General features: G+C 45.2%; 1 protein-coding gene across 1 annotated transcript in view; it reads left to right on the top strand.

Moving 5' to 3' along the window:
- The window catches only part of macf1a (microtubule actin crosslinking factor 1a), a 218825-nt gene that overhangs the window by 107479 nt on the left and 89033 nt on the right, over positions 1-22313 (top strand). Inside the window, 9 exon segments of the mRNA XM_030740649.1 lie at positions 15100-15260; positions 15746-15864; positions 16851-16957; positions 17445-17564; positions 18358-18453; positions 19369-19496; positions 19578-19671; positions 20079-20233; positions 21947-22241. Of these exon segments, the coding sequence (XP_030596509.1) occupies positions 15100-15260; positions 15746-15864; positions 16851-16957; positions 17445-17564; positions 18358-18453; positions 19369-19496; positions 19578-19671; positions 20079-20233; positions 21947-22241 (1275 nt within the window).

Raw genomic sequence — 22313 nt, 5'->3', positions numbered from 1 at the left:
TCTGCCTCTGGCTGCCAGTGTGATGTTTTTCTTCAGTCTGTGTGATGCTGTGAGCTCGTTGAAGCTGTACGTCTGTGACAGGATGTTTGTAACTGTGTGCGTGTTACAGGGCCGTTTCCAGGGGGAACAGAAAGGAGGAAATCAGTATATTTGATGAATAATAAATACAGTGGAAAAAATGTGTTAAAACACAGTAGGTTTGTATATCACTTTAATGTTGCTTTTCATTATCTCATGGGAAGGTTTATCCATAATAGTACTGCATAATTTATTTAATAGTAGATAATTTATTTAATGCCCCAACCTGAACAGGACCAGGTGTGCTAACAGGACCAGGACACCAGGACAGGCTTGTGTGTGATTTCTTTGTGTTGTTGCCCTGATCTCTCTCTGAGCATCTCTGCTGCAGGACGTCCTCTTGAACCCAACATAAGGACATATTTTACGCTCAGTTTGGAGCACACGATGCAAAGTTCTCGTCAGAGCCTTTATCTTTATCAGATTTACTGTCTGTGATATTATATCAGGCATATAATCCCATCCCTGTAATCCCACAATGAAGGCAGAAGTTTGAACCAGGGGTTGCTGTGCAGGAAGGAGTCAGAAATAAAACTGCAGTATGTGTTGGTAGCTGATGGTACATTTAGTTTCAGGGGTTCGTGGTTAATTCAGATTATTTTCTGCTTCATATTTGTATTTTCTAAATCACAAGTGTTACATACTGAAACAGTTTCAGCTAGAACTGCTCTAAACCTCTGTGCACCAGAAACATCCACATGTCTAAAGACTGGACTGCAGTGTGAGACTGGAGTCTGATTGTTGTCTCAAGGACAGCTTGTTTAGTCTGGACCGTCAGCTCTCTGAGTTCCTGGTGAGGAATCCTTTCCACCAAATGTTTCTGATCAGTTTTGCCTGCAGACAGTGTTGTTCTCTATTAAATCATTACTGCGGGTCTCCCATTACTGCCGGGGCCGAGTCATGCATGACAACGAAGTTAAAACTGAAGCAAATCTGTGCCAAAACCTTCTCCTTCTTTTTATTTTCACTGCACGGACTGAACTCTTTGCTCCTGTCCCATTTAATACTGAAGGGAAAGAAGGAGTTGCAGTTCTTTCAGTTGGCCACTAGGTTGTGCCATCACGTGACCCTCAGCAGGGTGATGCTGCCAGCTGGTTGCTATAGGAACAGTAATGCATGACGCAGCAGAGCATCAGTGAGTTTGGTAAAGAGAAGAAGGGGCGACGCGGTGCTGGAGAACGGGACGAGGATCTGAAGCGGTCTGCAGGAGCTGCGGCGGGAAGGCGGGAACAGCAGATGGTTTTAGTTTGAGGAGTTCAGTGAGTTCATAGATGAGGACAGTGTTACATTAGAGCTGCAGTGAGAAACTCCAGTCACATGGAGCTGCTGCTGGAGTCAGACTAGCTGGACCTGTCAGTGCTTTTTAAATTAATACAAAGAGTTTTGTGTTATCCATGTGCCACAAGGCCACAACTGACACTAAATAATTTAATTTTATAATAAAATGTAAAAAATGGTCCCTGATACATTTTTTTTATTTAACATTTACATGAGATTAAATTAATTAAGAGTGATCAGAAATTACAGGGTTACCAAAATTATTATAGTTAAAAACAGGCATGAGACAAAATGAAAGCACATTAAAAGCATCAGAGTGCAGTTTGTTTCTACTGTGTGATGTCACTGAGTATCCCTAATATGGTCATCTCAGCGTGCAGCTTTAGCTGTGGGAACAGAAGCCCCACCCACCTGCTGCTGAAACCTTCTGTTTGTGAGGGGCAGCCAGTCAGAAGAAAGTGGCCTTAAAGGGGGAGGAGCTAAAGCACCTAGTTTCAGACAGATGATGAAGTGAGGGGCTGCACCCAGACCCAATATAAGACACATGAGGGTTATTTTGAGCTGCGATGCAAAGCTACTCTGATAGAGTCCAGGAATAAAAATTTGGAGCTGGAAGTGTTTTTAAAGCAAAACCAGTACAAAACAGCAGGTATGAAGTTTATGAACAGCAGACTATTGAACCCTGTCCTCAAAGTTATGACCAGGGTGCAGAATCCTGATCATGTGCTGCAGAGCGGCCGTCTACTGTGGACGAGTGGAAATCAGGACAGCTGCTGGGAAGTGACAACAGGGTTACTCCCTCCTTAGGCTCAATGAAAGATACCAGATCAATATGTACACAGAGCTGTGTCATCATCATTGCATAAAGAATGACACATCCTATAATAACAGAAAATTAAAACAATTCGCTCTGACTCTGAAATGTGGCCCACAGAAGAGAAATCTGTCATTTTTACATTATTTCCACTTTCAGCTTTGGACCAGCGATCAGTATGATGATGATGATGATGATGAAGTCGTTTTTGGAAAGAAGTCCTGCAGGTCTTTGAGATCAGGACGTGTGCAAAGAGTGACTCAGCACATTGGCTAATTTTAGGAGCTCTCACTGGGCTGTCATTTTTCATTTGGGTCATAACTGTTAGTAATTTGAGTTATTTCACGAGCTCATGAAGTTAGAAACGAGCCGGTGTCTCTGTTTTATCTCAGACAGCCTTCTTCTTCACTTTAGAGTCTCCTTGTGTTGAATGTCCAGATGATCATTTAAAGAACTGACACATTTTCTCCTCCTCTTCTTCTTCCTCTCCAAGAATCATAACTTTTATTTTAATGTTTTCTCATATGAGTCGTACTGATTTCTCTACCAATGCTGGGATTTTAGGGATGCTCTCATGTGTCTGTTTACTGCAGCATCAACAGAAAATGATCATAAAGCTCCTCGTTTGGATTTTCTTGGAGACAAATTGAACCCTGGTTGTAGTTACTCTGCCAGACCGCTAGATGTCAGGATTCAGCTCCATATGGCTGCTGGTTGTGCTCGTTTCAGATCCTCCTCCAGCTGCGCTGTGTCTGCCTGCGATTGGCTAAGATGCCTGTGTGTCACTGCCAGTCAGTTCATTTCCAAGCTGCCTTGTTTGAAGGCAGGCCTGTGTGTATGTTCAGATTGTTGTTGCTCAGAGGCAGTAATTCAGGTTTTACTGATCAGGTTTGTTTCAGAGAGAGCTGATGGCAGCGTGAGCTGCAGTTTAAAAAAAGGAACATTTGTGGGTTTATGAGCAGAGCTTGCATTGCTCCTATTTTACCCATTAATTTACATAATTCTGATATTACAGCCTGTGTAGTCATAACTATAATACACAGGCTGATATTTAGAGTTTCCAAAGAAAGGGATTTAGGGAAAATCTTCAACACAAAACCCTCTTTGTCTTAGCTCTTTTTTTTTTTCCAGCATAACGTGGTGACAGTTGGTCATGAGTCTCCCAGTGTTTTAAAAACACTGTTATCATAGTTATCATAGTTTCTGTATTTCTGGTTGCTTAGTACTCATATTTTGCATCTTTTGTGTTAGGGAAAGTGGCACTGTGGTACATCTCTGCAGGCCTCAGTATCCACATACAGCACTGCAGCAAAATTGAGTTTTGATCAGTGTAATTTGTGTGCGAACATAAAGGCTCAACATCTTAAAGCTCCTCTGATCTCAGACTGAGCCTAAATTAATATCTGAAGATCAATCGGAGTGTTTCAGAGGACGTTATCCACAAAAGAGCTGCTAAATAAATCATGAGAAGAGCTTCTGACATGTGTGCGAGCAGCAGCGGTGACTTGTTAAAGCCGGGTTCAGCAGCCTCAGATCTGCAGGGTTCACGATGGCATGCAGCCACCGCCAAGGGATGAGTGCCTCTGGGACTTGATTAGTGCTTTCCTCCTATTGGTTCATGAATTTTCCATGTGCGTTTGTGTGTTCTCTTATGCTCACGCTTTAATGACTGAAGATGGATTATCATTGGCTTCACTGCCACTTGAGAGTATTGCATTTCCAGGTCTGCATCCATATGTGTCTCTGTGAAAGCATTCACCATACATCAGGCACATGTGTGTTCATATGTCTGCTGTGGTGTGTCAGAGAGTGATGAATCTTTGTCCCATGCTGTACTGCACAGACTCACATGTATAAGCTTTTTTTTATTCAACTTATGTGGAGAGATGGTGGGTGGAAGCCTGCAGAGGCTTAAAGACTGTATACGGGGGAGGAGGGGGAGATAAATGTGTGTGTTCGAATTACACTGATTCATGACTCTTTTGGTTTGGCAGTATGGCTCAAATTTCTGTGGGATTTTGAATTTGGGGCTAACGTTGACTCTTCAGTCTGTTAGGAAACAGAGTATTTATCAAATTATTTATCAGGTTAGCATCTGATAATCAACCCGAGACACTTCAGCTCTTGGACAGATTGTTTCAGCAAAGCTTTGCCTTGTTATAGGTTTAAACAGTCTGATTAAAAAGAGGATATTTCTGGCAAATCCACTGGATTAACTGCCCTTTAAATCCAGGTGCTTCATCACATTAATGCAAAACTCCTGCAGGTTCCATATGAATGCACTGGCCTTGATATCGAAGGCTTAACACACACTCCTGTCTCAGCTATATGTAGCTCTGCTTTTGTTTTTAGCTTCCTCTTAATTTCTCTCCTCGCTCCCTCCTTCCTTCTCCTCCACAACTCTGTATTTTTTCTCCACACCAGAATCACTGATAACCTGTAGCTTCACAGGCAGATGGAGACTGAAGGGAATAGATGGAGAGAGACAGATTGAAATGCTTCCCGGCTCCTCGTTTGTTATCGCAGACGCAGGGGTCTGATTCAGATTTGGTTTCTCTCCTGTCTGCCTGGATGGCTGTTTTTGTCTCTGTCCCTGTTGCAGCCTGTCATTCAGGAAAGCTTTTGGGTCAAGTGTGTGTGTGTGTCTGTGTGTGTGTGTGTTTGTGGCATGGAGAGCTGCTCACTAACAGCCGAGAGAGAGAGAGAGAGAGAGAGTGATGGGAGTAACGAGGAAGCGGATAGGAGGAGGAGAGCCAAGGAGGGAGGGGTGGACTGTGAGAGTGAGAGATCGAGCAGAAGAGAGTGTGAAGCTGCAGCAGCCGGGAGATAAAAGCTTTTCTCTCCCTCTGTCGGCGGCTGCCAGCGAAGGATAAAGCAGAGGAGCAGAGCCAGTCGAGGGAGAGACCGATCCAGGCTGCCTGCTGTCACCGGAGCTCCCGGCTTCCCCTGATCAGCAGGCCTCAGACCACGAATACACAGCAGGACAAGACACACACTCGTGGACACGTATGCAGAAAGGACTCGCACAGCTGACCGGGGGGGACCGCCCAAGCTGGCGGGCACAAACGTGTGCTCGTACTCCGTTTTGGACAGTTGCTGCACCGTATCAATCGGATCAGTCCAGCCATGCTTGTCTGAGGGAGCCACAGTTTCATTTTAACTGGAGACGCCCTGTGTTTCTATTTTTTCCTCCCCTTATGTCTGTCTTTTAAGGGGACGTGGACTGCGTACTCTTTTGTCCTAACCTCTGCTGATGTGCTGTGTGACGTTTGGGACTGCCCTTTGCTGGACACTGTATCCCTTTGGCTCTGTTCCAGGCTCAGTACACATCTGCACATGAAGTAGGTCTGCTGCTAGATCTTGATCTTTGCAAGACCTCACCTAAGCCGACCGAGGACCTCTTCTCCGGCCTCAGAGGGCAGCTCCACTTCCCACCCCACAGACCTATTTCTAATTAGATCTGGGGGACGTGAGGAGTTATTGAGAGGAGAAACGCTGAGAGGCTTTTTATTTTTTTGGAGTGAGTCCTGGTCTGAATACCCCCCACCAAACCTCCTGCAAACTGTGGATGTTGTCAGGTTGTTGCATCGTCGCACTGCACCACCTGATGAAGGGGACCCTTGGCAGACTGACAACAGGGCACAGCAGGTTTATGATTGGGCAGCACTGAAGCACGAGCCAACTTTGGGTCTCGGGGAACATCAGAGTGGGGGCAGTCTGTGTCCAGGTTTCCAGGTGAGAGGGATGCAGTGCTGAGCTGCCTGCGGAGCTCGAGGTGGAGTTTGCCTGCTTCCAGATTTAGACAGATGCTCTGCTGAGGCCAACAGCTGCATTTAGCAGCTTTTCTGAACTACGTCGGTCACCCTCCATCATCACTAGACCAACTGCCAACTTTCCTGCCAGTCTTGTCAATAGGATAGATTCATGCCAGCAGTTTTGTATTCTGACATATTGGCGGCGGCAGCTCGAGGTGTGGATGTGGACACATGGCAGAAGGACTGACACATCATGTGAGACATCGGCTCATTGAATAGCGCAGGTTGTGGGAGGATGACGAGAGGAAGAAGCTGATGCTCTGATTGAGTGTTTAACAAGCTGTCAGCGTATTGGCTGATTCTTCCTGCAATCTGAAGTGGCATTGGCTGACTGCACACTCTGTCCCCCACAACCAATCTGGACTGCTGCCTTGGCAGAATGAGATTCAGAGCGTGCCATTACTACGAGGGATATTGACAGTATCACCATTAATACTACTTCCACTTGAAGTACCTTGATGGACGGGGTTCCCACTGATCTTACTTCTCTCCTCTTGCACTACAATAACATTACCGCAGTAGGGAAAGAAGCATAATTAATTCATGAACTCAGATAGCTGCTAGAGCTCCTGGATAACACAGCACCTGGACCTGACATTAAATCTGTTTGGGGTTTGTTGTTGCTGGAAGAAGGAATGAGACTGAACCTGCAGCCAGGAAGGTGTTGTTCTTTTTAATAATATTATTATTATAATACTGAAGCAAGAAGTGAGATGAGACCCAGAAATCCTGCCGTACGTTCAGATTCAGGCTTTAACATTTCTCCTGTCACACAGAGTGTGAGGTGGCTGGAGTGTTACTAATGGGCTGAACAGCACCGGACCGCACTGTATTTTTCTGCCTCCGACACTCATCATCCTGCCTGACACGTTCCCTTACACCAGGTTACAGCTCACCTGCCAGAGTACCAGTGATAAATCAGACAGCTGACCCAAACCGAATTAATTTTCCTCCCTCGTGTGGCTCTGCTGACACCACTCTGTCCTCGTGTCCTTGACTGTGTGACCAAATCTTTTTGGATCGAGGAAACGGGGAAAGTAAAGCAGTGTCCTTAGAGAGGGGGAGTCTGAGTCCAGACAGGAGGAGCAAAGATAAAGGACACAACAGGCTGCCACGTGATGGCACCAATAACTGCCTGAGGAAGAGACTGACTTTTCCTCTCCTCCTTTGTGTGACAGCTCGTACCCTCCACCTTTATATTCAATGGGTTTCATTTAAAATGGTGCCACAGAAAATGGAGCAAAGCCTCCTCATCTTAACTTAGCACCACTCTTACATGCCAGATTCACGAGGGAGCCTTATCCTTCTTCTCTTTTTGCTCTCAAACTGCAAAGAAGTGGAGAAAACATAGATGAGCATTAATTTAGTTTCTCTCATAAAATAACTGCCTTGTTTCCTTTTTCTGCACCCTTCTGTATCCACGTTAAAGTCATGGGGAACTCCATGGGCTGCGTTCGACCTCCTCGGGAGGGAGAGCTTGGTGGAGCCCCCCCACTCTCACCAAAGAAGCGTCTGCGTTTCAGACGTAAGCACAAGGGCAAGAAGAGCAAGAAAGGAGAGGCAGAGCTGGAGGACAGTGAGCGGCAGAGAAGCCTCGAGCCTGATGAGAAAGAGGAGGAGGAGGAGGAGGATGAAGATGAGGAGGGAAAAGCTGCTGTTATAGAAACAGTAGGTTCAGATTTGAACAGCAGAGCGAGGACTCAAATAACAGTGCCTGATACACATTATTCCAAAACTACTCCCCACAGCAATACTCTTTCCCCTGGCTCTATGAGCGCCAGTGGGGGGGGACTTTTGGGCAGCAGAATATTTGAAGGGACCCCCAAACCCAGCCCAGCCTGGAGAGGGGTCTTCTGCCTTCCAGGGGAGGAAGACACTGTCAGTGCAATCATAGATGTCTCCAGCATCCCGAGCCAAACCACCACAACCACCCCAGTCATCACAGCCCCAGCCCTGGGCAGCAGCACTCCGGGCGGGGGGAGGGTCTATCGTGTTAGGGAGAAAGTCCAGGGGGTCCTGGAGAAGCCTTGGATACTCAGACAAAAGAAGGAGAAAAGGGACAAGGGGAGAGAGGATAAAAATGAGAGGGAGCACAGAGCGGAAAAAGAGGGAGGAGAAGGGGCAGTGCAGGTGGTGAAGACGCCTTCGGAGAGGGAGCGGAAAGGTGTGGTCCACATCCGGGAGGTGGATGGTAAACTCTGTGTGGTGAGGACAGTGTACCCTAGTGACTATGGCTCTCCAGTGTGGAGGGGTGAAAGTGATGGAGAGGTGGAGGTTTGCAAAGAACCTCCAAGCCCATCTCCAGTCACAGGAAATATTCTCAAGGTCCAACTGTGTGAGCAGGACAAAAACAAAGCCAGAATATCTGCAGGGGATTTCCCCACATCCTCAAACTACTTGCGGATTCAGGAGGCAGCGGCTGTCAAGGGATTTAGGTTGGACTCTCCAGCTTGCGCACAAGAGCAGTCGTCTCTTTTAGAGTCGGGCTATGCCAGCGACCTGCCGCTGACCTCTCCGGAAACAGCGGGCACCACTCCCAGTCAGACAGACTGGGGAGGGCTGACCAGCAGCTCGTCCGAGAGGCTGGACTCCATGATGGAGAGCCCGCTGTCCCTGCAGCATCAGGCGGCTGTAAAATGCCTGCCACAGGTTTGTGTCCTGACAGCCAGACACCAAATCCTCAAACCAAACACAGATCTGAGACAGCTGCTGTTATTTCATTCATTCAGGTGCAAACAGCACTCCATTGAGCATATGCAGTACTGGGTTTGTGGAAAGCAATATAATTGAGCCAAAGGTGCAGAACAGATTAGGAGCCCCTGAATTAATAATCAGGTTACAGAAATATGCTCAACAATTAGACCAAAATGTATCAGTTATTATAGTTTCTGTAAAATATTAAAGAAGGAAATTACAGTACCAAAATTTAATGAGTATTGTTCACATTTTCAGTTATTTCAGACCAACAGTGGTTATCACATTAATGCATGATAGTTTTTAGCCATAATCATGTGATCTTACCCCCTCCTCCGACTCCCCTGCTCCTAAAGAAAGGGAATATTTTTACTTTTGGACTCGAGTCACTGACCACGACTGTTTGGTCCCAGAGCTGAGCAGTGTTTTTGTCTGGAACAGCATTTTTCAAAGCGATGCTCAGACAGCCGTCCGCAGCTCTTGATTTGTTTCAGTTTTTTTATAGTGTGCTTTTGTTGTCACGTGTGCAACATGTTTGCAGCTGTGAAGGTTTGTGTGTGCGCGCCGTTATCAGCTCGAGAAAAGCATTGAAAGTCTCTCCATTCTTTCCGCCTTTGTTCCTGTAGCCTAATCAACGCGGCACAGACCGAGCCCCTCGGTCTCAGCATCCGTCTCTGCTCCCTCCCCTCCTCGCTTTCCTCACAGCACACATGCTCGCTCGCTGCTGACGTCTGTCACAGTGTAAGAGGCGCACAGGCCTGGGGTGTGCGTGTGTGTGTGTTTGTGTGTGTGTGTGAGAGGGTCACTGCTTCAAATGACAGGGTTTCCTTTTGATGCAAACTGAAACTTTTTCAGTAGCACAAATAGATCTGTGTTTATCTGTCTCCATTATTTTAGCTGGAGAATCTTATTCTTAACAAACCTGTTCAGTTATTATGCAGTAGATTTAAGCACCTTCATCACACTGTTTTGCAGTTTCCCAGCTTGCCTTTTGCTTCCTGCCAGTTTGGCCTGATACTGAGGAAGCTTTAGGGTAGACCCGAGGCACTCAGAGATGATGTTTCTCAGCTGGTCTGGGAATGCCTCGGCATCCCCTCAGAAGAGCTGGAGGAGGAGGCTGGGGAGAGGTTCTGGTCACCTCTGCTCTGACCTCTGCCCCCACCCAGATAAGCATCCGAAATCTTTATTCAGGGGCTTTCTAATCTGCATCTTACGCCAGGCTTTGGTACTTAGGCAGGGTTTTTCCTGCATAGAGGAATTTTTGGCACCAGTTTAACCAGTTTTTATAATTTGATATTCTTTTACTCATGCACAATAGACCTTTTTGGTTATCCAGTATCCATATTTAAAAGGAAAAGTGCAGATTTCTGTGTTGTATGGTAACAGAGAGTCTTTCCTGTGCTCAGAGATTACTCTGAAAGCCACCACCCACAGACCTGCTCTGAGCCAGGAAAAACCCTGTGAACACGCAGTACTGCAAACGCCTCTTAGAAGGTCCTAAGACTTAAAAAAGCATTAAAGTTTTTTCATTAAGTACTAGAATATTACTTAATCATGTCTTTAAAAGACAGGGTGCCAAATACAGGCTAATGTTGATGGACCAGTCAAGCTACTGAACTTATATCTAAGTATATTGATGTATCATAGCATGTCCAGTTTGCAGATCAGAGTATAAAGTATTTGGGAGCCTGTGGTTTGAGGTTGAGCCTGTGGTTTGAGGTTGAGAAATACTTTAAACTGTCCCATCCTGTGTAATATTGCTGATGTCACCACATCAGGAATAGCAGTCAGTGCATTTTATTGAAAAAAGGTGAAATTTTAATGACTTCTCAGGAATTTCACACACTTTGTGAAACCATCCAGAGGACCAGTTCTCTGCATAATCCGATGATGGTGCAGAGGCTCAGATCTTAGTGTGTTTTCTGCTAACAGTGCAGTGATCATTAACATTTGATCAGCGAGAATTGACAGAAAACGAGCTTCTCGAGGAGAATCAGTGTTGCATCAAAAGTCGATAATGCAGTGATGGATGATATTAACCTTAATCTAATGGAGAGCACAGGTGCACATTTTGAGCTCAGGCCTCAGCTTCTTACAGCCCGTCTCTGTGTTTCTGTTTGGGTGATCCAGGAGGCAGAGAGACTTCCTCTGCCAGCTCACAGCTGCTCAGCTCTCCTTCACCTTGAAAATAAGAGGCTGCTGCAGTCACTGCAGTAATACAGCTTAAAGATGACGGGTGCTTTTCACCGCGGCCTCTCTGGTTTGTTCGCTTCTCCTTCTCGTGCTGAGGGCGGTACAGCACGGCTGTGCTGTCAGGCTGTGTTCAGCTGTGATGTCATTAGGTGCACAGGTGCTGCTGAGTCATGAGAAACACACATCTGCTGTAGCTCTTGGCTCTGCAGAGTTCCCCCAGTTACAAGGTGTTTTACTGGGCAGTGATGATCAATACTGGTGTGTTCCTGTGTCACAGGACTGAGGGGGGTGGGGGTGTGTGTGTCAGGATGTCTCTGTGTTCAGCTTACAGTGCAGCTGTCCTTTGTGTGCGTGGGTGTGTGTGTTGTCCCTCCCTGCATAAAAAGTGATTTGAAATGCGCATTCATCAGTGAGGCGGCTGCTTCACTGAGCCCGGAGGGGATTCCTTACCACACAATGGAAACGCCACCCAAATTTACCTGTACGCCCCTCCTGCTGTCTGAAGCCAACCAACATGCATCTGTCTGCCCTTCATCCACCCATCCATCCTTTCAGACTTTAGCCCCAGAACATTAACGCTTTCAGGTGGGTGAAAATCACCTGCTGTCAGTGTTGTTGGGTTAAACACAGAGGTGCCTTATATATTTATATTTAGGTGCCAATAAAACAAATAATTCATCTTATTTTTCCTCCGCTCTCCCCTCCCTGCAACCTTCAAAGAGGCCATGTTTCTGAGAGAGGGCTGGTCTGGGGGCTGCTATCTGATCTCTAATCTGTGTGTGTCTGTTTGACTGCAGTAACACTCACACAGCTGGTCCGGCATGAGCGTCACATCTTCACGTTAATACCTGCACTGCACACCTGCACACACTGTAATGATTGTGTTAAATGAACACATAATCATCCCCTTAAGCTCGCATGGAGAAGATTATAACCTCTGCACGTCATGTGACCAGAGCTGTTATCTCTTATTGGGCTAATAACCTGTACTTTATCTGCACTGTGCTTAGTGTGCATAGAAATCAGTGAGTGTCCTGCTCATGCATTCGGGTTTGTCGGATCGTTTCGTGTCGTTTCACGTGCCTTTATTCAATCTGCTGAAGCTCCCGCTGATTTCACCGTGCCGCACATTCATTCAGTCATTCCTGCTTTAACTGAATTCATGAGGCCCAAAGTCTGCTTGTGCCTCAGATCGTCGCCTCCGCAGAGGGCCTGAGTTTATTTATGAAAGGAAAAGAAAATAACTATATAAGATGATCACATTGAAGGTCTGATGGGGACTTTGTTTTTTTAATATGCTCTGTAAATCAGAGCTTCAGAGGACTCAACTGAGTTAATTAAACACTTTGAGCCGTTTTGTTCGTTAGCCGAATGCCCAGCAGACTAATTTAGGATAGCTAAACATTAAGCCGACATGCTTTAATGGCTGCAGACTCTTCACAGAAGGCATGAACTAGTGTGCTAAGCGGACTTGTTTACAATAACACAGCAGTTATAAACTTTAGCAATGAGTGAATCTATGGAGGAGCGAAACTGCCAAAATCAAAAATCAGAATGTTTATAAATGGCTTCATAAAATATTTGCCATTAAATGAAGCCAAAATGTACACATTTATTTTTGTAAAATTTAACAAATATATATTTCTCTTGAAAAATTCCTGCTTTCTTTCTTGTCACTCATTAAAAGAGTTGTCTCACAGCCTTCTGACTGCTGTGAGCTGGTGTTTTCAGTCAGTGGTTCAAAGGTGACCCCATGACACGCTTTGAATGACGGCCTCCTCAGCTGCACATTTATTTGTTTATTGAATCGTTTTCTCTAATTCTTCAGTGATTTTTGGTGGATCTGATCCTCCGTACATTAAAGTACACGAGTTTGCAAAGTTCAGTGGACCTTTGCTCTGTTGTTCAGGCTTCATGGAGCCTCATCAAGGTTCTCCTGCTTTATCAGGAGCTTTCAGTCGTTTCTCTTCACAAATTCTGTGCCTCGGTTCACCAAACAGCGAGCTGCATCACCTGATGCACGAGAGAACAGCAGACATGAACAATAGGGAGCAGAGGATGGAGTGCTGTAGCAGTGGGAGTGCAGGCTCTGTGCACAGATGCAGGCCTCATACAGAGTGCTGTATCAATATTAAGATGGAGGATTTGATGCTCTGCGTTTCCCTGCAAAGGAGGCTTCATGTGCTCAAAACCCAGCCGAGTACATATTTGTTGATTGCTGTTTGAATGAGAGTGCAGTCATGGAGTAACTGGTAGAAGTGCTGAGCTGCTCAAAGCTCACACTTCTGAGTGAATGCATGCACGGTGTGAACAATGACGTCTGAAATGTGCTCGAGTCGTCACGTAGCAGAAACATTTATCCGTCTCAGCTTCTTGTCTTTATTTTGGTTGTGAGGCTCCTTCACTGATGCACCGTGTTTGGCGTACATCGTTTTCAGTGAGTGAATGTGGGCTTGATGGATGTTACTTTATGCAAAGCTGGAAGCTACACGCAGCATGCTGCTGCCGGCCGTGCTCATCTTCATCACATTCTCTCTCCTCTCCCTCCCTCTCTGTGTTTTTGGCTGTTGCTGCAGTCTGCTGGCACGCTCTGGACTTTCATACTGCTCTGTACTTGCAGCAGTGAGAGAGGGCAGAGGGTTGGACTGTGACTGAGTTAGGGAAAGAGGGATGACAGACGAATACAGATGACAATAACAGCAGCCAAGCAGTGACAGTTACCGCCTATACGTCACTCTGCCTTTGTTGCTCTGGACTGATGGAGCTAAAGAGCACCGACCGAGAGGGTGAGGAACGCGGGGGGTAAATGGCTGAAGTGTAGCTTAGTGAACTGGATCATACATTAGGAAGTCTCCACAGAGGTTTCTCTGACCCGCCCCTGATAAACATGCACGTCAATAGAAGGACTTTCAGGAGCTGTGCTGCAGCATCTGCTGTGTTTAGAGTTGTTTTCATTTCTGAAACATCAGGACTATAGACTGTGTGTTAAAGATGGACACAGCCACCATGACATCACGTGCTGGTTAATGGCTTTGCAGTCTCAGCTGAGCGAGGGTCGAGTCTGACTGAAAAACTGAAGGCCGGTGCACGCTCGCCCAGCAGAGCACGCTCCACTTATCGTCCTCAGACGTTAAATTAATTTCATGATCTGTTCAGAAAGACTTGAAACTGAGAGCGTAAATGCATCAGAAAGTGTTTACTTATTGAGGCTGTGCACAAAGGGAGCCGGTTTCCTTGGTGCTGTACAGTCTATAGGCAGGAATATCTGAAGAGCTCGTAGAAGAAGATAATTGGCGTGAGTCATGCTCTCCCTTTTGAAAATCTCGCCTTCGTAGAGCGTATAGGACGACCTGTGAATACCTGTGAACACGTGGCACTAACAGCTGCTGCTTTCTCATGGATACTGTGCTCAGGAGCTGGCAGGTTAAAGGCCGTCTTTTTTTCATTTGTGAAAATGGATTATGTTTGGGCTTCTAAATTTCATTGATTTCATTATATTAGGATCGAGAAGCATCATCTAAAAACTAAAGACCCACTGATGATGGTGCAGAATCAAAACTATTTGTGAAACTCTTTGAAGCCAAGTGCATTTCGATCAACACGTTTAACTGACAGCTTCATGTCGTTTCCGCTCTGAGCGGAAAAACCGAAGATCCGAGGAGTTTATGTAGAGGAGGAAGAGGATGAGGAGGCAGACGATCAGAATGTCGAGCAGATGAAAGAACGTGAAAACTAAGAGACAGATCGAGGTTGGTTGGGGGGGGGGCACGAGACAGATGGAGATGCATGGGTTTTCGGGGGGGGCTGCATGAGCTAATGAGCAGGATAGACTGTAGATGCTGCAGACAGGAAATGGGGAGACGTCGTTAATAAGCATGATCAAAACGAACACATTTAGAGATCACAGACGCACTCGGTCATGAAGTGTGAGAGAAACGTTCTGAAAGGAGTGAGCAGGGCGAATAAAGGATAATAAAATGAGTTTGTTTCATGCAGAGAACGCGTGCACCGGCGTTTCTGCCAACTCACTGTAGCTGCGTGTGTGTGTGTGTGTGTGTTTAATGAAGCTGATGTAGGGAGTGTGACTGCATCAGTGCTCAGAGGAATGAATGAGAAAAGCTCCTCATGAATTCAGATTCTTTGTGAATGTGGATATCACAGCTCTGCAGAGGGGAGGGGGCAATGAATCCCAGGAGTAACACACCCCTCCCTTTTTGTTACCCCCAGATTTCAGAGATCTATGTGTGCGGCGAGTCAGCTGACCTCACAGCCAAAGAGAAGCTGTTATTATGGAGCCAGCAGGCGACAGAAGGCTACCCGGGCCTCCGCTGCGTCAACTTCACCTCATCGTGGAGCGACGGCCGCATGTTCAACGCTCTGCTGCACAGTACAGGTGAGGCCACGGGGGGCGAGGTGGTCTTTATTTAGCATAAATATATACCTTTGATTATTAAAGTGTCCTCTGAGAGCACACAGGCCAGTTAATTAGTAATATTTGGGATTAGGATTGAAGATGTTTAATCAGACTGGCTTTACAGACACATTCACAGCAGACGCAGCAGAAATGCTTGTTTATGTTACCAGGTTTAGCAGATTAGAGGCTGATACATTCAGGTGCGCATGCGCGGAAATGTGCATGCTGCCCGTTACAGCGCTCCGTTTGTGTTTATCGATTTTGTTCTTTTCTTTCTTTAACATCGTAATATTTATTTATATAGATAGGGTAACTTAGTGAACCCATGCCCTCTCGAAACATGAGAGCAGAGAGGGTTTTTGGTCTGTTTTAGTAATTTCCCTTTGGGATCAATAAAGTATTCTGACTGACTGACTGATAACCCAGAAAGGTAAACGAGCCCTTTTTTCCTAACGCCTTTTTCAGGCCCGACCTGATCGACATGGAGGTGGTGTCGCAGCAGAGTAACCGTGAGAACCTCGAGCAGGCCTTTGAGATCGCCGAGTCTTTAGGAGTGACCAGACTGCTGGACGCTGAGGGTGAGGCCGTTAAACTGACCGGCTTGTTTATGAGTGCAGGCAGGTCTCGGTGACTCAGCATCTCAGAAAACTTAACAAAAGACCGTGAACAGGAGGAAAATTCAAATTAGATTCCTGTTTTGTCTTCCAGCTTTTATTTTGGAAGCTTGCCAGCCAGCCCGGTCGGCTCTAATGACCCACAAGTAGACACTCGCATAGTTACAAGTGTAGCTGTAATGGCTGTAGCTGCAGACTGCACACAAACATCTCAGAGTCACACAGACCGCCATAGATCAGGAAAAGCTGCTGAGGACCTCCTGAGAGACCAGTTTAATCCAGGAATAATGTTTTTGTTATTTTCTCTAAGCGTTGCTATATTTTCCCTCTCCTGGCACAAAAACATCATCCAGTGATTGGCTTGATCTAAGTGGCCAAAGGCAAACAGCCGGATGATGATGTTTGAGTAAGGCTTTATTTTGTTTTCATTTACACTTTGGTTTGCTGCGGTTTGTAGTGATGCAGTTTTTCCTCTGCACAGCTCCACAGCAGACCTGAATACTTGGAATAAGAGCTCCTTTGACCCTAAATGTTTCCAAATGTTACTGCAACACTTGAGCTCATTCCCAAACCTTTTACTTATTAATTTGGGGGAAAAAAATGATGAAAAATGATTCATACCTGTCTAAGAAGCAGCTACATTGTGTTCAGTCATTCAGTGTGTTCTGCAGCACTTTTGTTGAGTCTCTTTAACACTTCAGGGCTGAAAGTCTGCACTTCAGATGCATCTCTATTCAATCTGTTCTCGTCTCATGGCCTTACAGAGTGGCACATCGCTGTCTAAAAATGTGCAGACCTAACTGTGTGTGTTGTGTTGCTTCTGATTGATGTCAAATATTGGAAAACCTCAGAAGCTGTTTTTGTTTCTTTAACTGATGATGTAATAAGGACCAAACTGTTTGCATAATTCCTGCAGCTCTTCACTTCATCCTCTCTCATTTCCTCCACAGACGTCGATGTTCCCTCTCCGGACGAGAAGTCGGTCATCACTTACGTCTCCTCGATCTACGACGCTTTCCCTAAAATCCCCGAGGGAGGAGAGGGCATCGCCGCACACGTACGTCACGGTCTCGTTTACTGTTCTCTCGTTTTCCCATAACTGTGGGCTCGTTACAGATCGTTTCCCTTCATATCACATGAAAACCTCTCATTTCTCAAACGCTGAGTTTGTGCTTTACCAGTTTATCAGTTTAAAGCATGAGCGACACCTTTTTTTTTGTTGTTTGTTTTTATGCGTGCACCACAGTTTGTAGCACATTACATCCTTGCTGTTGCTCCACATCCGTTAATATTAAAGGTAGATTTTAGTAGATACATTAGGAAAGTTATTATTAGTCCAGCTGTGCAGCTTTTTGAGTGATGATCCGAACCCTTTAAATAATGATGCAGTTAATTTAATAGTCTTCCAGCCATCCATTATAAGCTGGCCTAGCTGTTACCATTTACAGGGAGTGTGTTAAGGCGCGATGCACTAATGAATAACTCCTCTCTTCTCTGCCTCATTTTCTTTCTCTCTCCTGTCGTCTCCTCTCTCCCATCATCAGGAGGTGGACCAGCGCTGGTCGGAGTACCAGTCCAGGTTCTCGTCTCTGCTCCAGTGGAGCCGCCAGCATACGGTCCTCATGGCCAACAAGAACTTCCCACAGAACCCCGTAGAACTCAAGGTGAGCAGAAAAGTTGTTTTAGTGCACTTGTATGTTTTTTATGCTTCTTTGTGAAAACGGTTTGAGAGTTCATGTTTAATAAAGTATCTAAAAAGCCAAAAAAGGAGACTGAAGTAAGTTTGACTGATCATTAATTATAGATTATAGATTAGAAGGACACTCAGAGTCCCCTCCTGAGGCCAGTGCCCTATCTCCCAATCTTTATTATTCTTAATCATTTAGTGGGTTCTGATGGTTTTTAGTCTCAGATGAAAATACTGCCTTCTTGTTAAATTTAATAAAAAGTATAATTCTGGATGCACTCATGAACTCTCATGAATTTCAGCCGCTAGTTTTTGCATCTTACTGCTGACAAACAGTTTTTCAAATGTGCCTCTGAAACATGTTTCACCCAACACTGTGGAAACAATGACATCCTTTTATTGTCTCTGGTGATTTTAATGTCCTCAGCATGAATGCATGTGGCTGTGGTGGGAATCAAATCCCTGTTTGTCTCAGCTCTGGCTCTTCAGTCCAACATGCAGCCGTGAAGCTGAGGGTTCAGATTAAAGAGAAGCAGTGAGTTAGTTTGCAGAAGAAGGCGTTGGACTGAGGGAGGATTGACTGAAATAATAGTTGACACCGTGTCTAAAGCTGTGGAGCAAAGAAGACTAATCATATCATGAATGAGCGCTCGGGCAGAAAGGCAGCGGTTAGGAAGCTGTGACCTTTGAAAACAGGTCTTCATTTAAAGTCTGCGTGAACACTGACCCCATAATGCTCACCAGCACCTGCTGCTTCTCTCCGCCTTCAGGCACTTTACAACGAGTACGTCCATTTCAAAGAGACGGAGATCCCAGCGAAGGAGATGGAGAAAGGTCACATCGAACACCTCTACAAACTGCTGGAGGTAAGAACAGAGGAGGAGCGCTGGATGGAGGGAACTTGGCACCGTGTTTGTGCATCATGGGTTTGAGCTCAGGGGGGGTTTGTGTCAGCGAGAGGAAGTTAGAGAGCAGAAGTGTTTGTGCGTGCGGAGTCACACGTTTGCCTCCTGAAGCAAAGTCGTTCGTGTTGTGCTCCTATCAATGCAGCAGATTGTTTGATTAAACACAAACACATGACAGCTGATAATAGCTCCCCTCTTATTCTCACTCAGCTGATCTTACCAGTGTTTTTCTGTGGCGTGACCTATGATTGCTCATAAATGGGGTCACTGATGTAACAGAGACTTTTAATGCTCTGGAGCTTCACGGCCTTTTTTTTTTTGGTTTGTCAGCTCACTGAGAGCTAACCCTACAGACTGTATTAGTGTATCACAAAGACACAGACACCTGCTGATCACTGCTAACTAATACAGAAATATAATACTAGAATTCAACCCCCCCCAAACAGGCATTTGCAAGGTAATTAAAAAACGCCCCTGAATCCATCTTTGACAATTAAAATTGCTTTCAAAGTCACCGACACAGTAAACACTGCGGAAAGGGCCAATGTAGTGACTCGAATTAGCAGCATTAGCAGGAAGCTACAGCCTCTGGTCTCCTCCACCTGTAGGTCAGAGCGGTGACACCCATAATTAAGCCTTGCAACAATTTAATGGAAAAGTTATGAAAAGAGTTTCATCCATCGTGCAGGTGTCAGAACGATGGATTAGTTGGACGCATTGACTCAGGAGTCTGTGATAACTGACTCATTTTTGGAGCCAGCCTCAAGTGGCCATTAGAGGAACTGCAGGGTTTTTCTATCTTAACTGTGGGCTTGAAGCGATGGATGATGGGATGATGTGTTATTTATTTACTCTGCGCGTGTGTGCATGTTCCAGGTGTGGATAGAGTTTGGTCGTATTAAGCTTCCTCAGGGCCTTCATCCCAACGACCTGGAGGAGGACTGGGGTAAACTCATCCTGGAGATGCTGGAGAGAGAGAAGGTCCTCCGGCCGGCCGTGGAAAGGTACAGAAACACAGATGGATGTGTAACTGCTGATCAAAGTTTTTGCAACAGTTTTCTCATCATCTTCTGTGTGTTTCACAGGTTGGAGCTGCTGCTGCAGAGAGCCAATAAGATCCAGAACATGTCACTGGACTGTGAGGAGAAACTCACCCTCGCTAAGAACACGCTGCAGGCTGTGAGTGCTGAACTTCCCTCACCTCACACTCACACACAAACACACAGGCCCTGGGTTTATGTTGGGTAAATGTTTAATAATGTGAGTATTTTACAGTGTGTTAATGTGTTGAAGCTGTAAACACGACCACCCTTTTGGGACAATAAATATTTACACACCACTCGGGTGTGCAAACACTCTCACGTCCCTCTGACAGCGTGCTTCAGCCTGGGCACAACTTACAGATCTGCCTGAATGTTAGAGGAAGTGACGCTCCACAATTAAGTGTTTTATTGTACCCCCATATGATTTCACTATACTGTACACTGAATTTATCTCTGGGTAAACAGTAATCATCAGGACAGCATACTTCATAATAACACAGAAGCAAAGCCAAATTGTTGATCAGTCCCTCTCACGGTGTCCAGGACATGTCCCGGGCGGAGAGCGGCGAGGCGGTGCAGTGTGAGAGGGAGCTGGTCTGCTACCTGCAGGACTGCGAGTCTCTGATCCAGCAGCTCAACCAGGAGCTCAAAATCCTCAGAGATGAGAAATACTACCAGGTGGAGCAGCTGGTGTTCAGGTGAGTCTGAGAATGTGTTGTGGTGGTGGGATTCAGGGGCTTGGTGGTTTGCAGGGTTTTAGATCTATGGAGAACCAAACCTGCCAAAATTAGAAAAAACATTTTTTTTTCTCCTAAAAATAAAAAATGAGTGACTCATTAAGACATTTGTTTCCTTTTGCATCAGTATTTATTATTTATTTACTTTCATTTATTTATCTGACATTTTCATTTTACACCTATTAATTTCTGTATGTTCTAATTGGTCTAATTTTGTGTGATATGCACCCATGCCTGAGATCCCTTAGCTGAGCCTAATCATGTGATCATATTGTGCTGCGTGATTGGCTATGCCTACCTATTATTGACTGAAATGGAGAAAGTGGGGATTCCCCATATCTGTCAGCTGACCTCGGTCCCTGAACAGCTGGCAGCAGCTGATAGTGAGAAGCTTCCAGGTAAAGAGTCAGTCTGTTTATAGGAGCATCAGTTCCAGGCTGCAGCCTGATTGATTAGCCTGTGATGCCAACTTCTGATTGGCTGAGCATCGTCTAACATGTTGGTCAGGGATGACTCATGGCCATAAATGGTACAGACTGAGACTCATCATTGAGCAATATTAAAGCCATACCTACTGCTCAGCAATATTGCTCAGATGTAAACAACATGGTTGCCGTATAATTATAGTGATGTTATAGATCATGCATTGATATCAGCAGATTATGTAGTATGGGTGCATTACCTAATAATATTCCTGTACACACATGAGTATAAAATGTTGTGAATACCTTGTAAGTATGCATTATGTCTGACTTACTGTTATAGATCATATAAACAGAAATACATCATGTAGTATACAGACTTGTACAGAGTACAGTACTTTATCTGTTTACATGGAAATTTTGTGTCTGTTCTGGGATGGTTACCAAAGAGTATTTTGTAGAAATGTTAAAGATAATCACAGAATATCTCTGACAGCAGGCTTAAAATAGTTTATTTAATGATTATTGTTAATATTGAAAACATGTGTTTGCTGGAATAAGCATTATATCTGTGCTAACCCAGGGGTGACTGAAATTATTTGGATAAAAGTTTAGAGTAAGGCCTCAAAATGAGCTCAGAGTAGTTTTGCAGAAGGTACTCAGATATATCCTGATATCCTGATTCTACATTTATTTTATATTTTCATTAATGTGAGACGATATCCCATCACTGATGAGTCTTGTTCATTTATTCATGGTGTTAAATTTATTATTGTTTTTGTAATTTCTGGATTATTTCATGGACGTAAGAATAATTCAGGCCTCTGTACAACTCTATCAGAGCAGCCTTCAATTCATTATTATGACTGAGACCATTTATTTTAATCACTGTGAGTACAAACAGTTTATGATACCTATAACACCTGTTGTATCCTTACCTGAGTGTGTAAAGGAGCTGCTCCGTTTATTTTAAACTGCTGTTATGAAAACTAATGAAAATATGCTACTGTGTGCTGCCCTTTAAAGCAGCAATAACCTAACAGAAACATACTATCCAAGCTTTTTAAATATTTTAGCTAATATTTATACCAGACACATAATTTAATCATTTAAGGGAGCTGTTAAAACTGTAGGGCAGCTGATTTAAACACCTTCATAGCTGAATAATCAGGTGATCAGTGCTGGGAGAGGAAATGTGTAGAGGTCTCAGCCTCCATGACCTTTATACAATGATATATATTTTTATCATCAGAGTTTCCCGGCTACAAGAGGAGCTTGTCTCCCTCAGACTGCAGTGCTCCAGCGTGTACAGGAAAGGCCACTTCTCTCAGGCCCTGGGCACCACGGGGACAGAGCACATCAGCCAGAGGGCCCCCGACAGCAGCCTGTCTCTGGGGCAGACGCTGCTGGGAGCCGTGGGAGCGGTCGGAGCTGCGCTCCTGCGGCGGCCGATGGCTCGCTCCCAGCTGGTGGCCATGTCTTCATCAGAGGACGAAGGCAGCCTGAGGTTCATCTATGAGCTGCTTGGATGGGTGGAGGAGACGCAGGTCAGTCCGCTCTAAAATCTGGGGCTGCAACTGACTGTTGTTTTTACTGCTGATTATTTTATGAATTATTTA

This window comes from Archocentrus centrarchus, chromosome 11 (assembly GCF_007364275.1).
Source record: "Archocentrus centrarchus isolate MPI-CPG fArcCen1 chromosome 11, fArcCen1, whole genome shotgun sequence".
NCBI lineage: Eukaryota > Metazoa > Chordata > Actinopteri > Cichliformes > Cichlidae > Archocentrus > Archocentrus centrarchus.
This window is presented reverse-complemented; position numbering and strand designations above follow the sequence as displayed.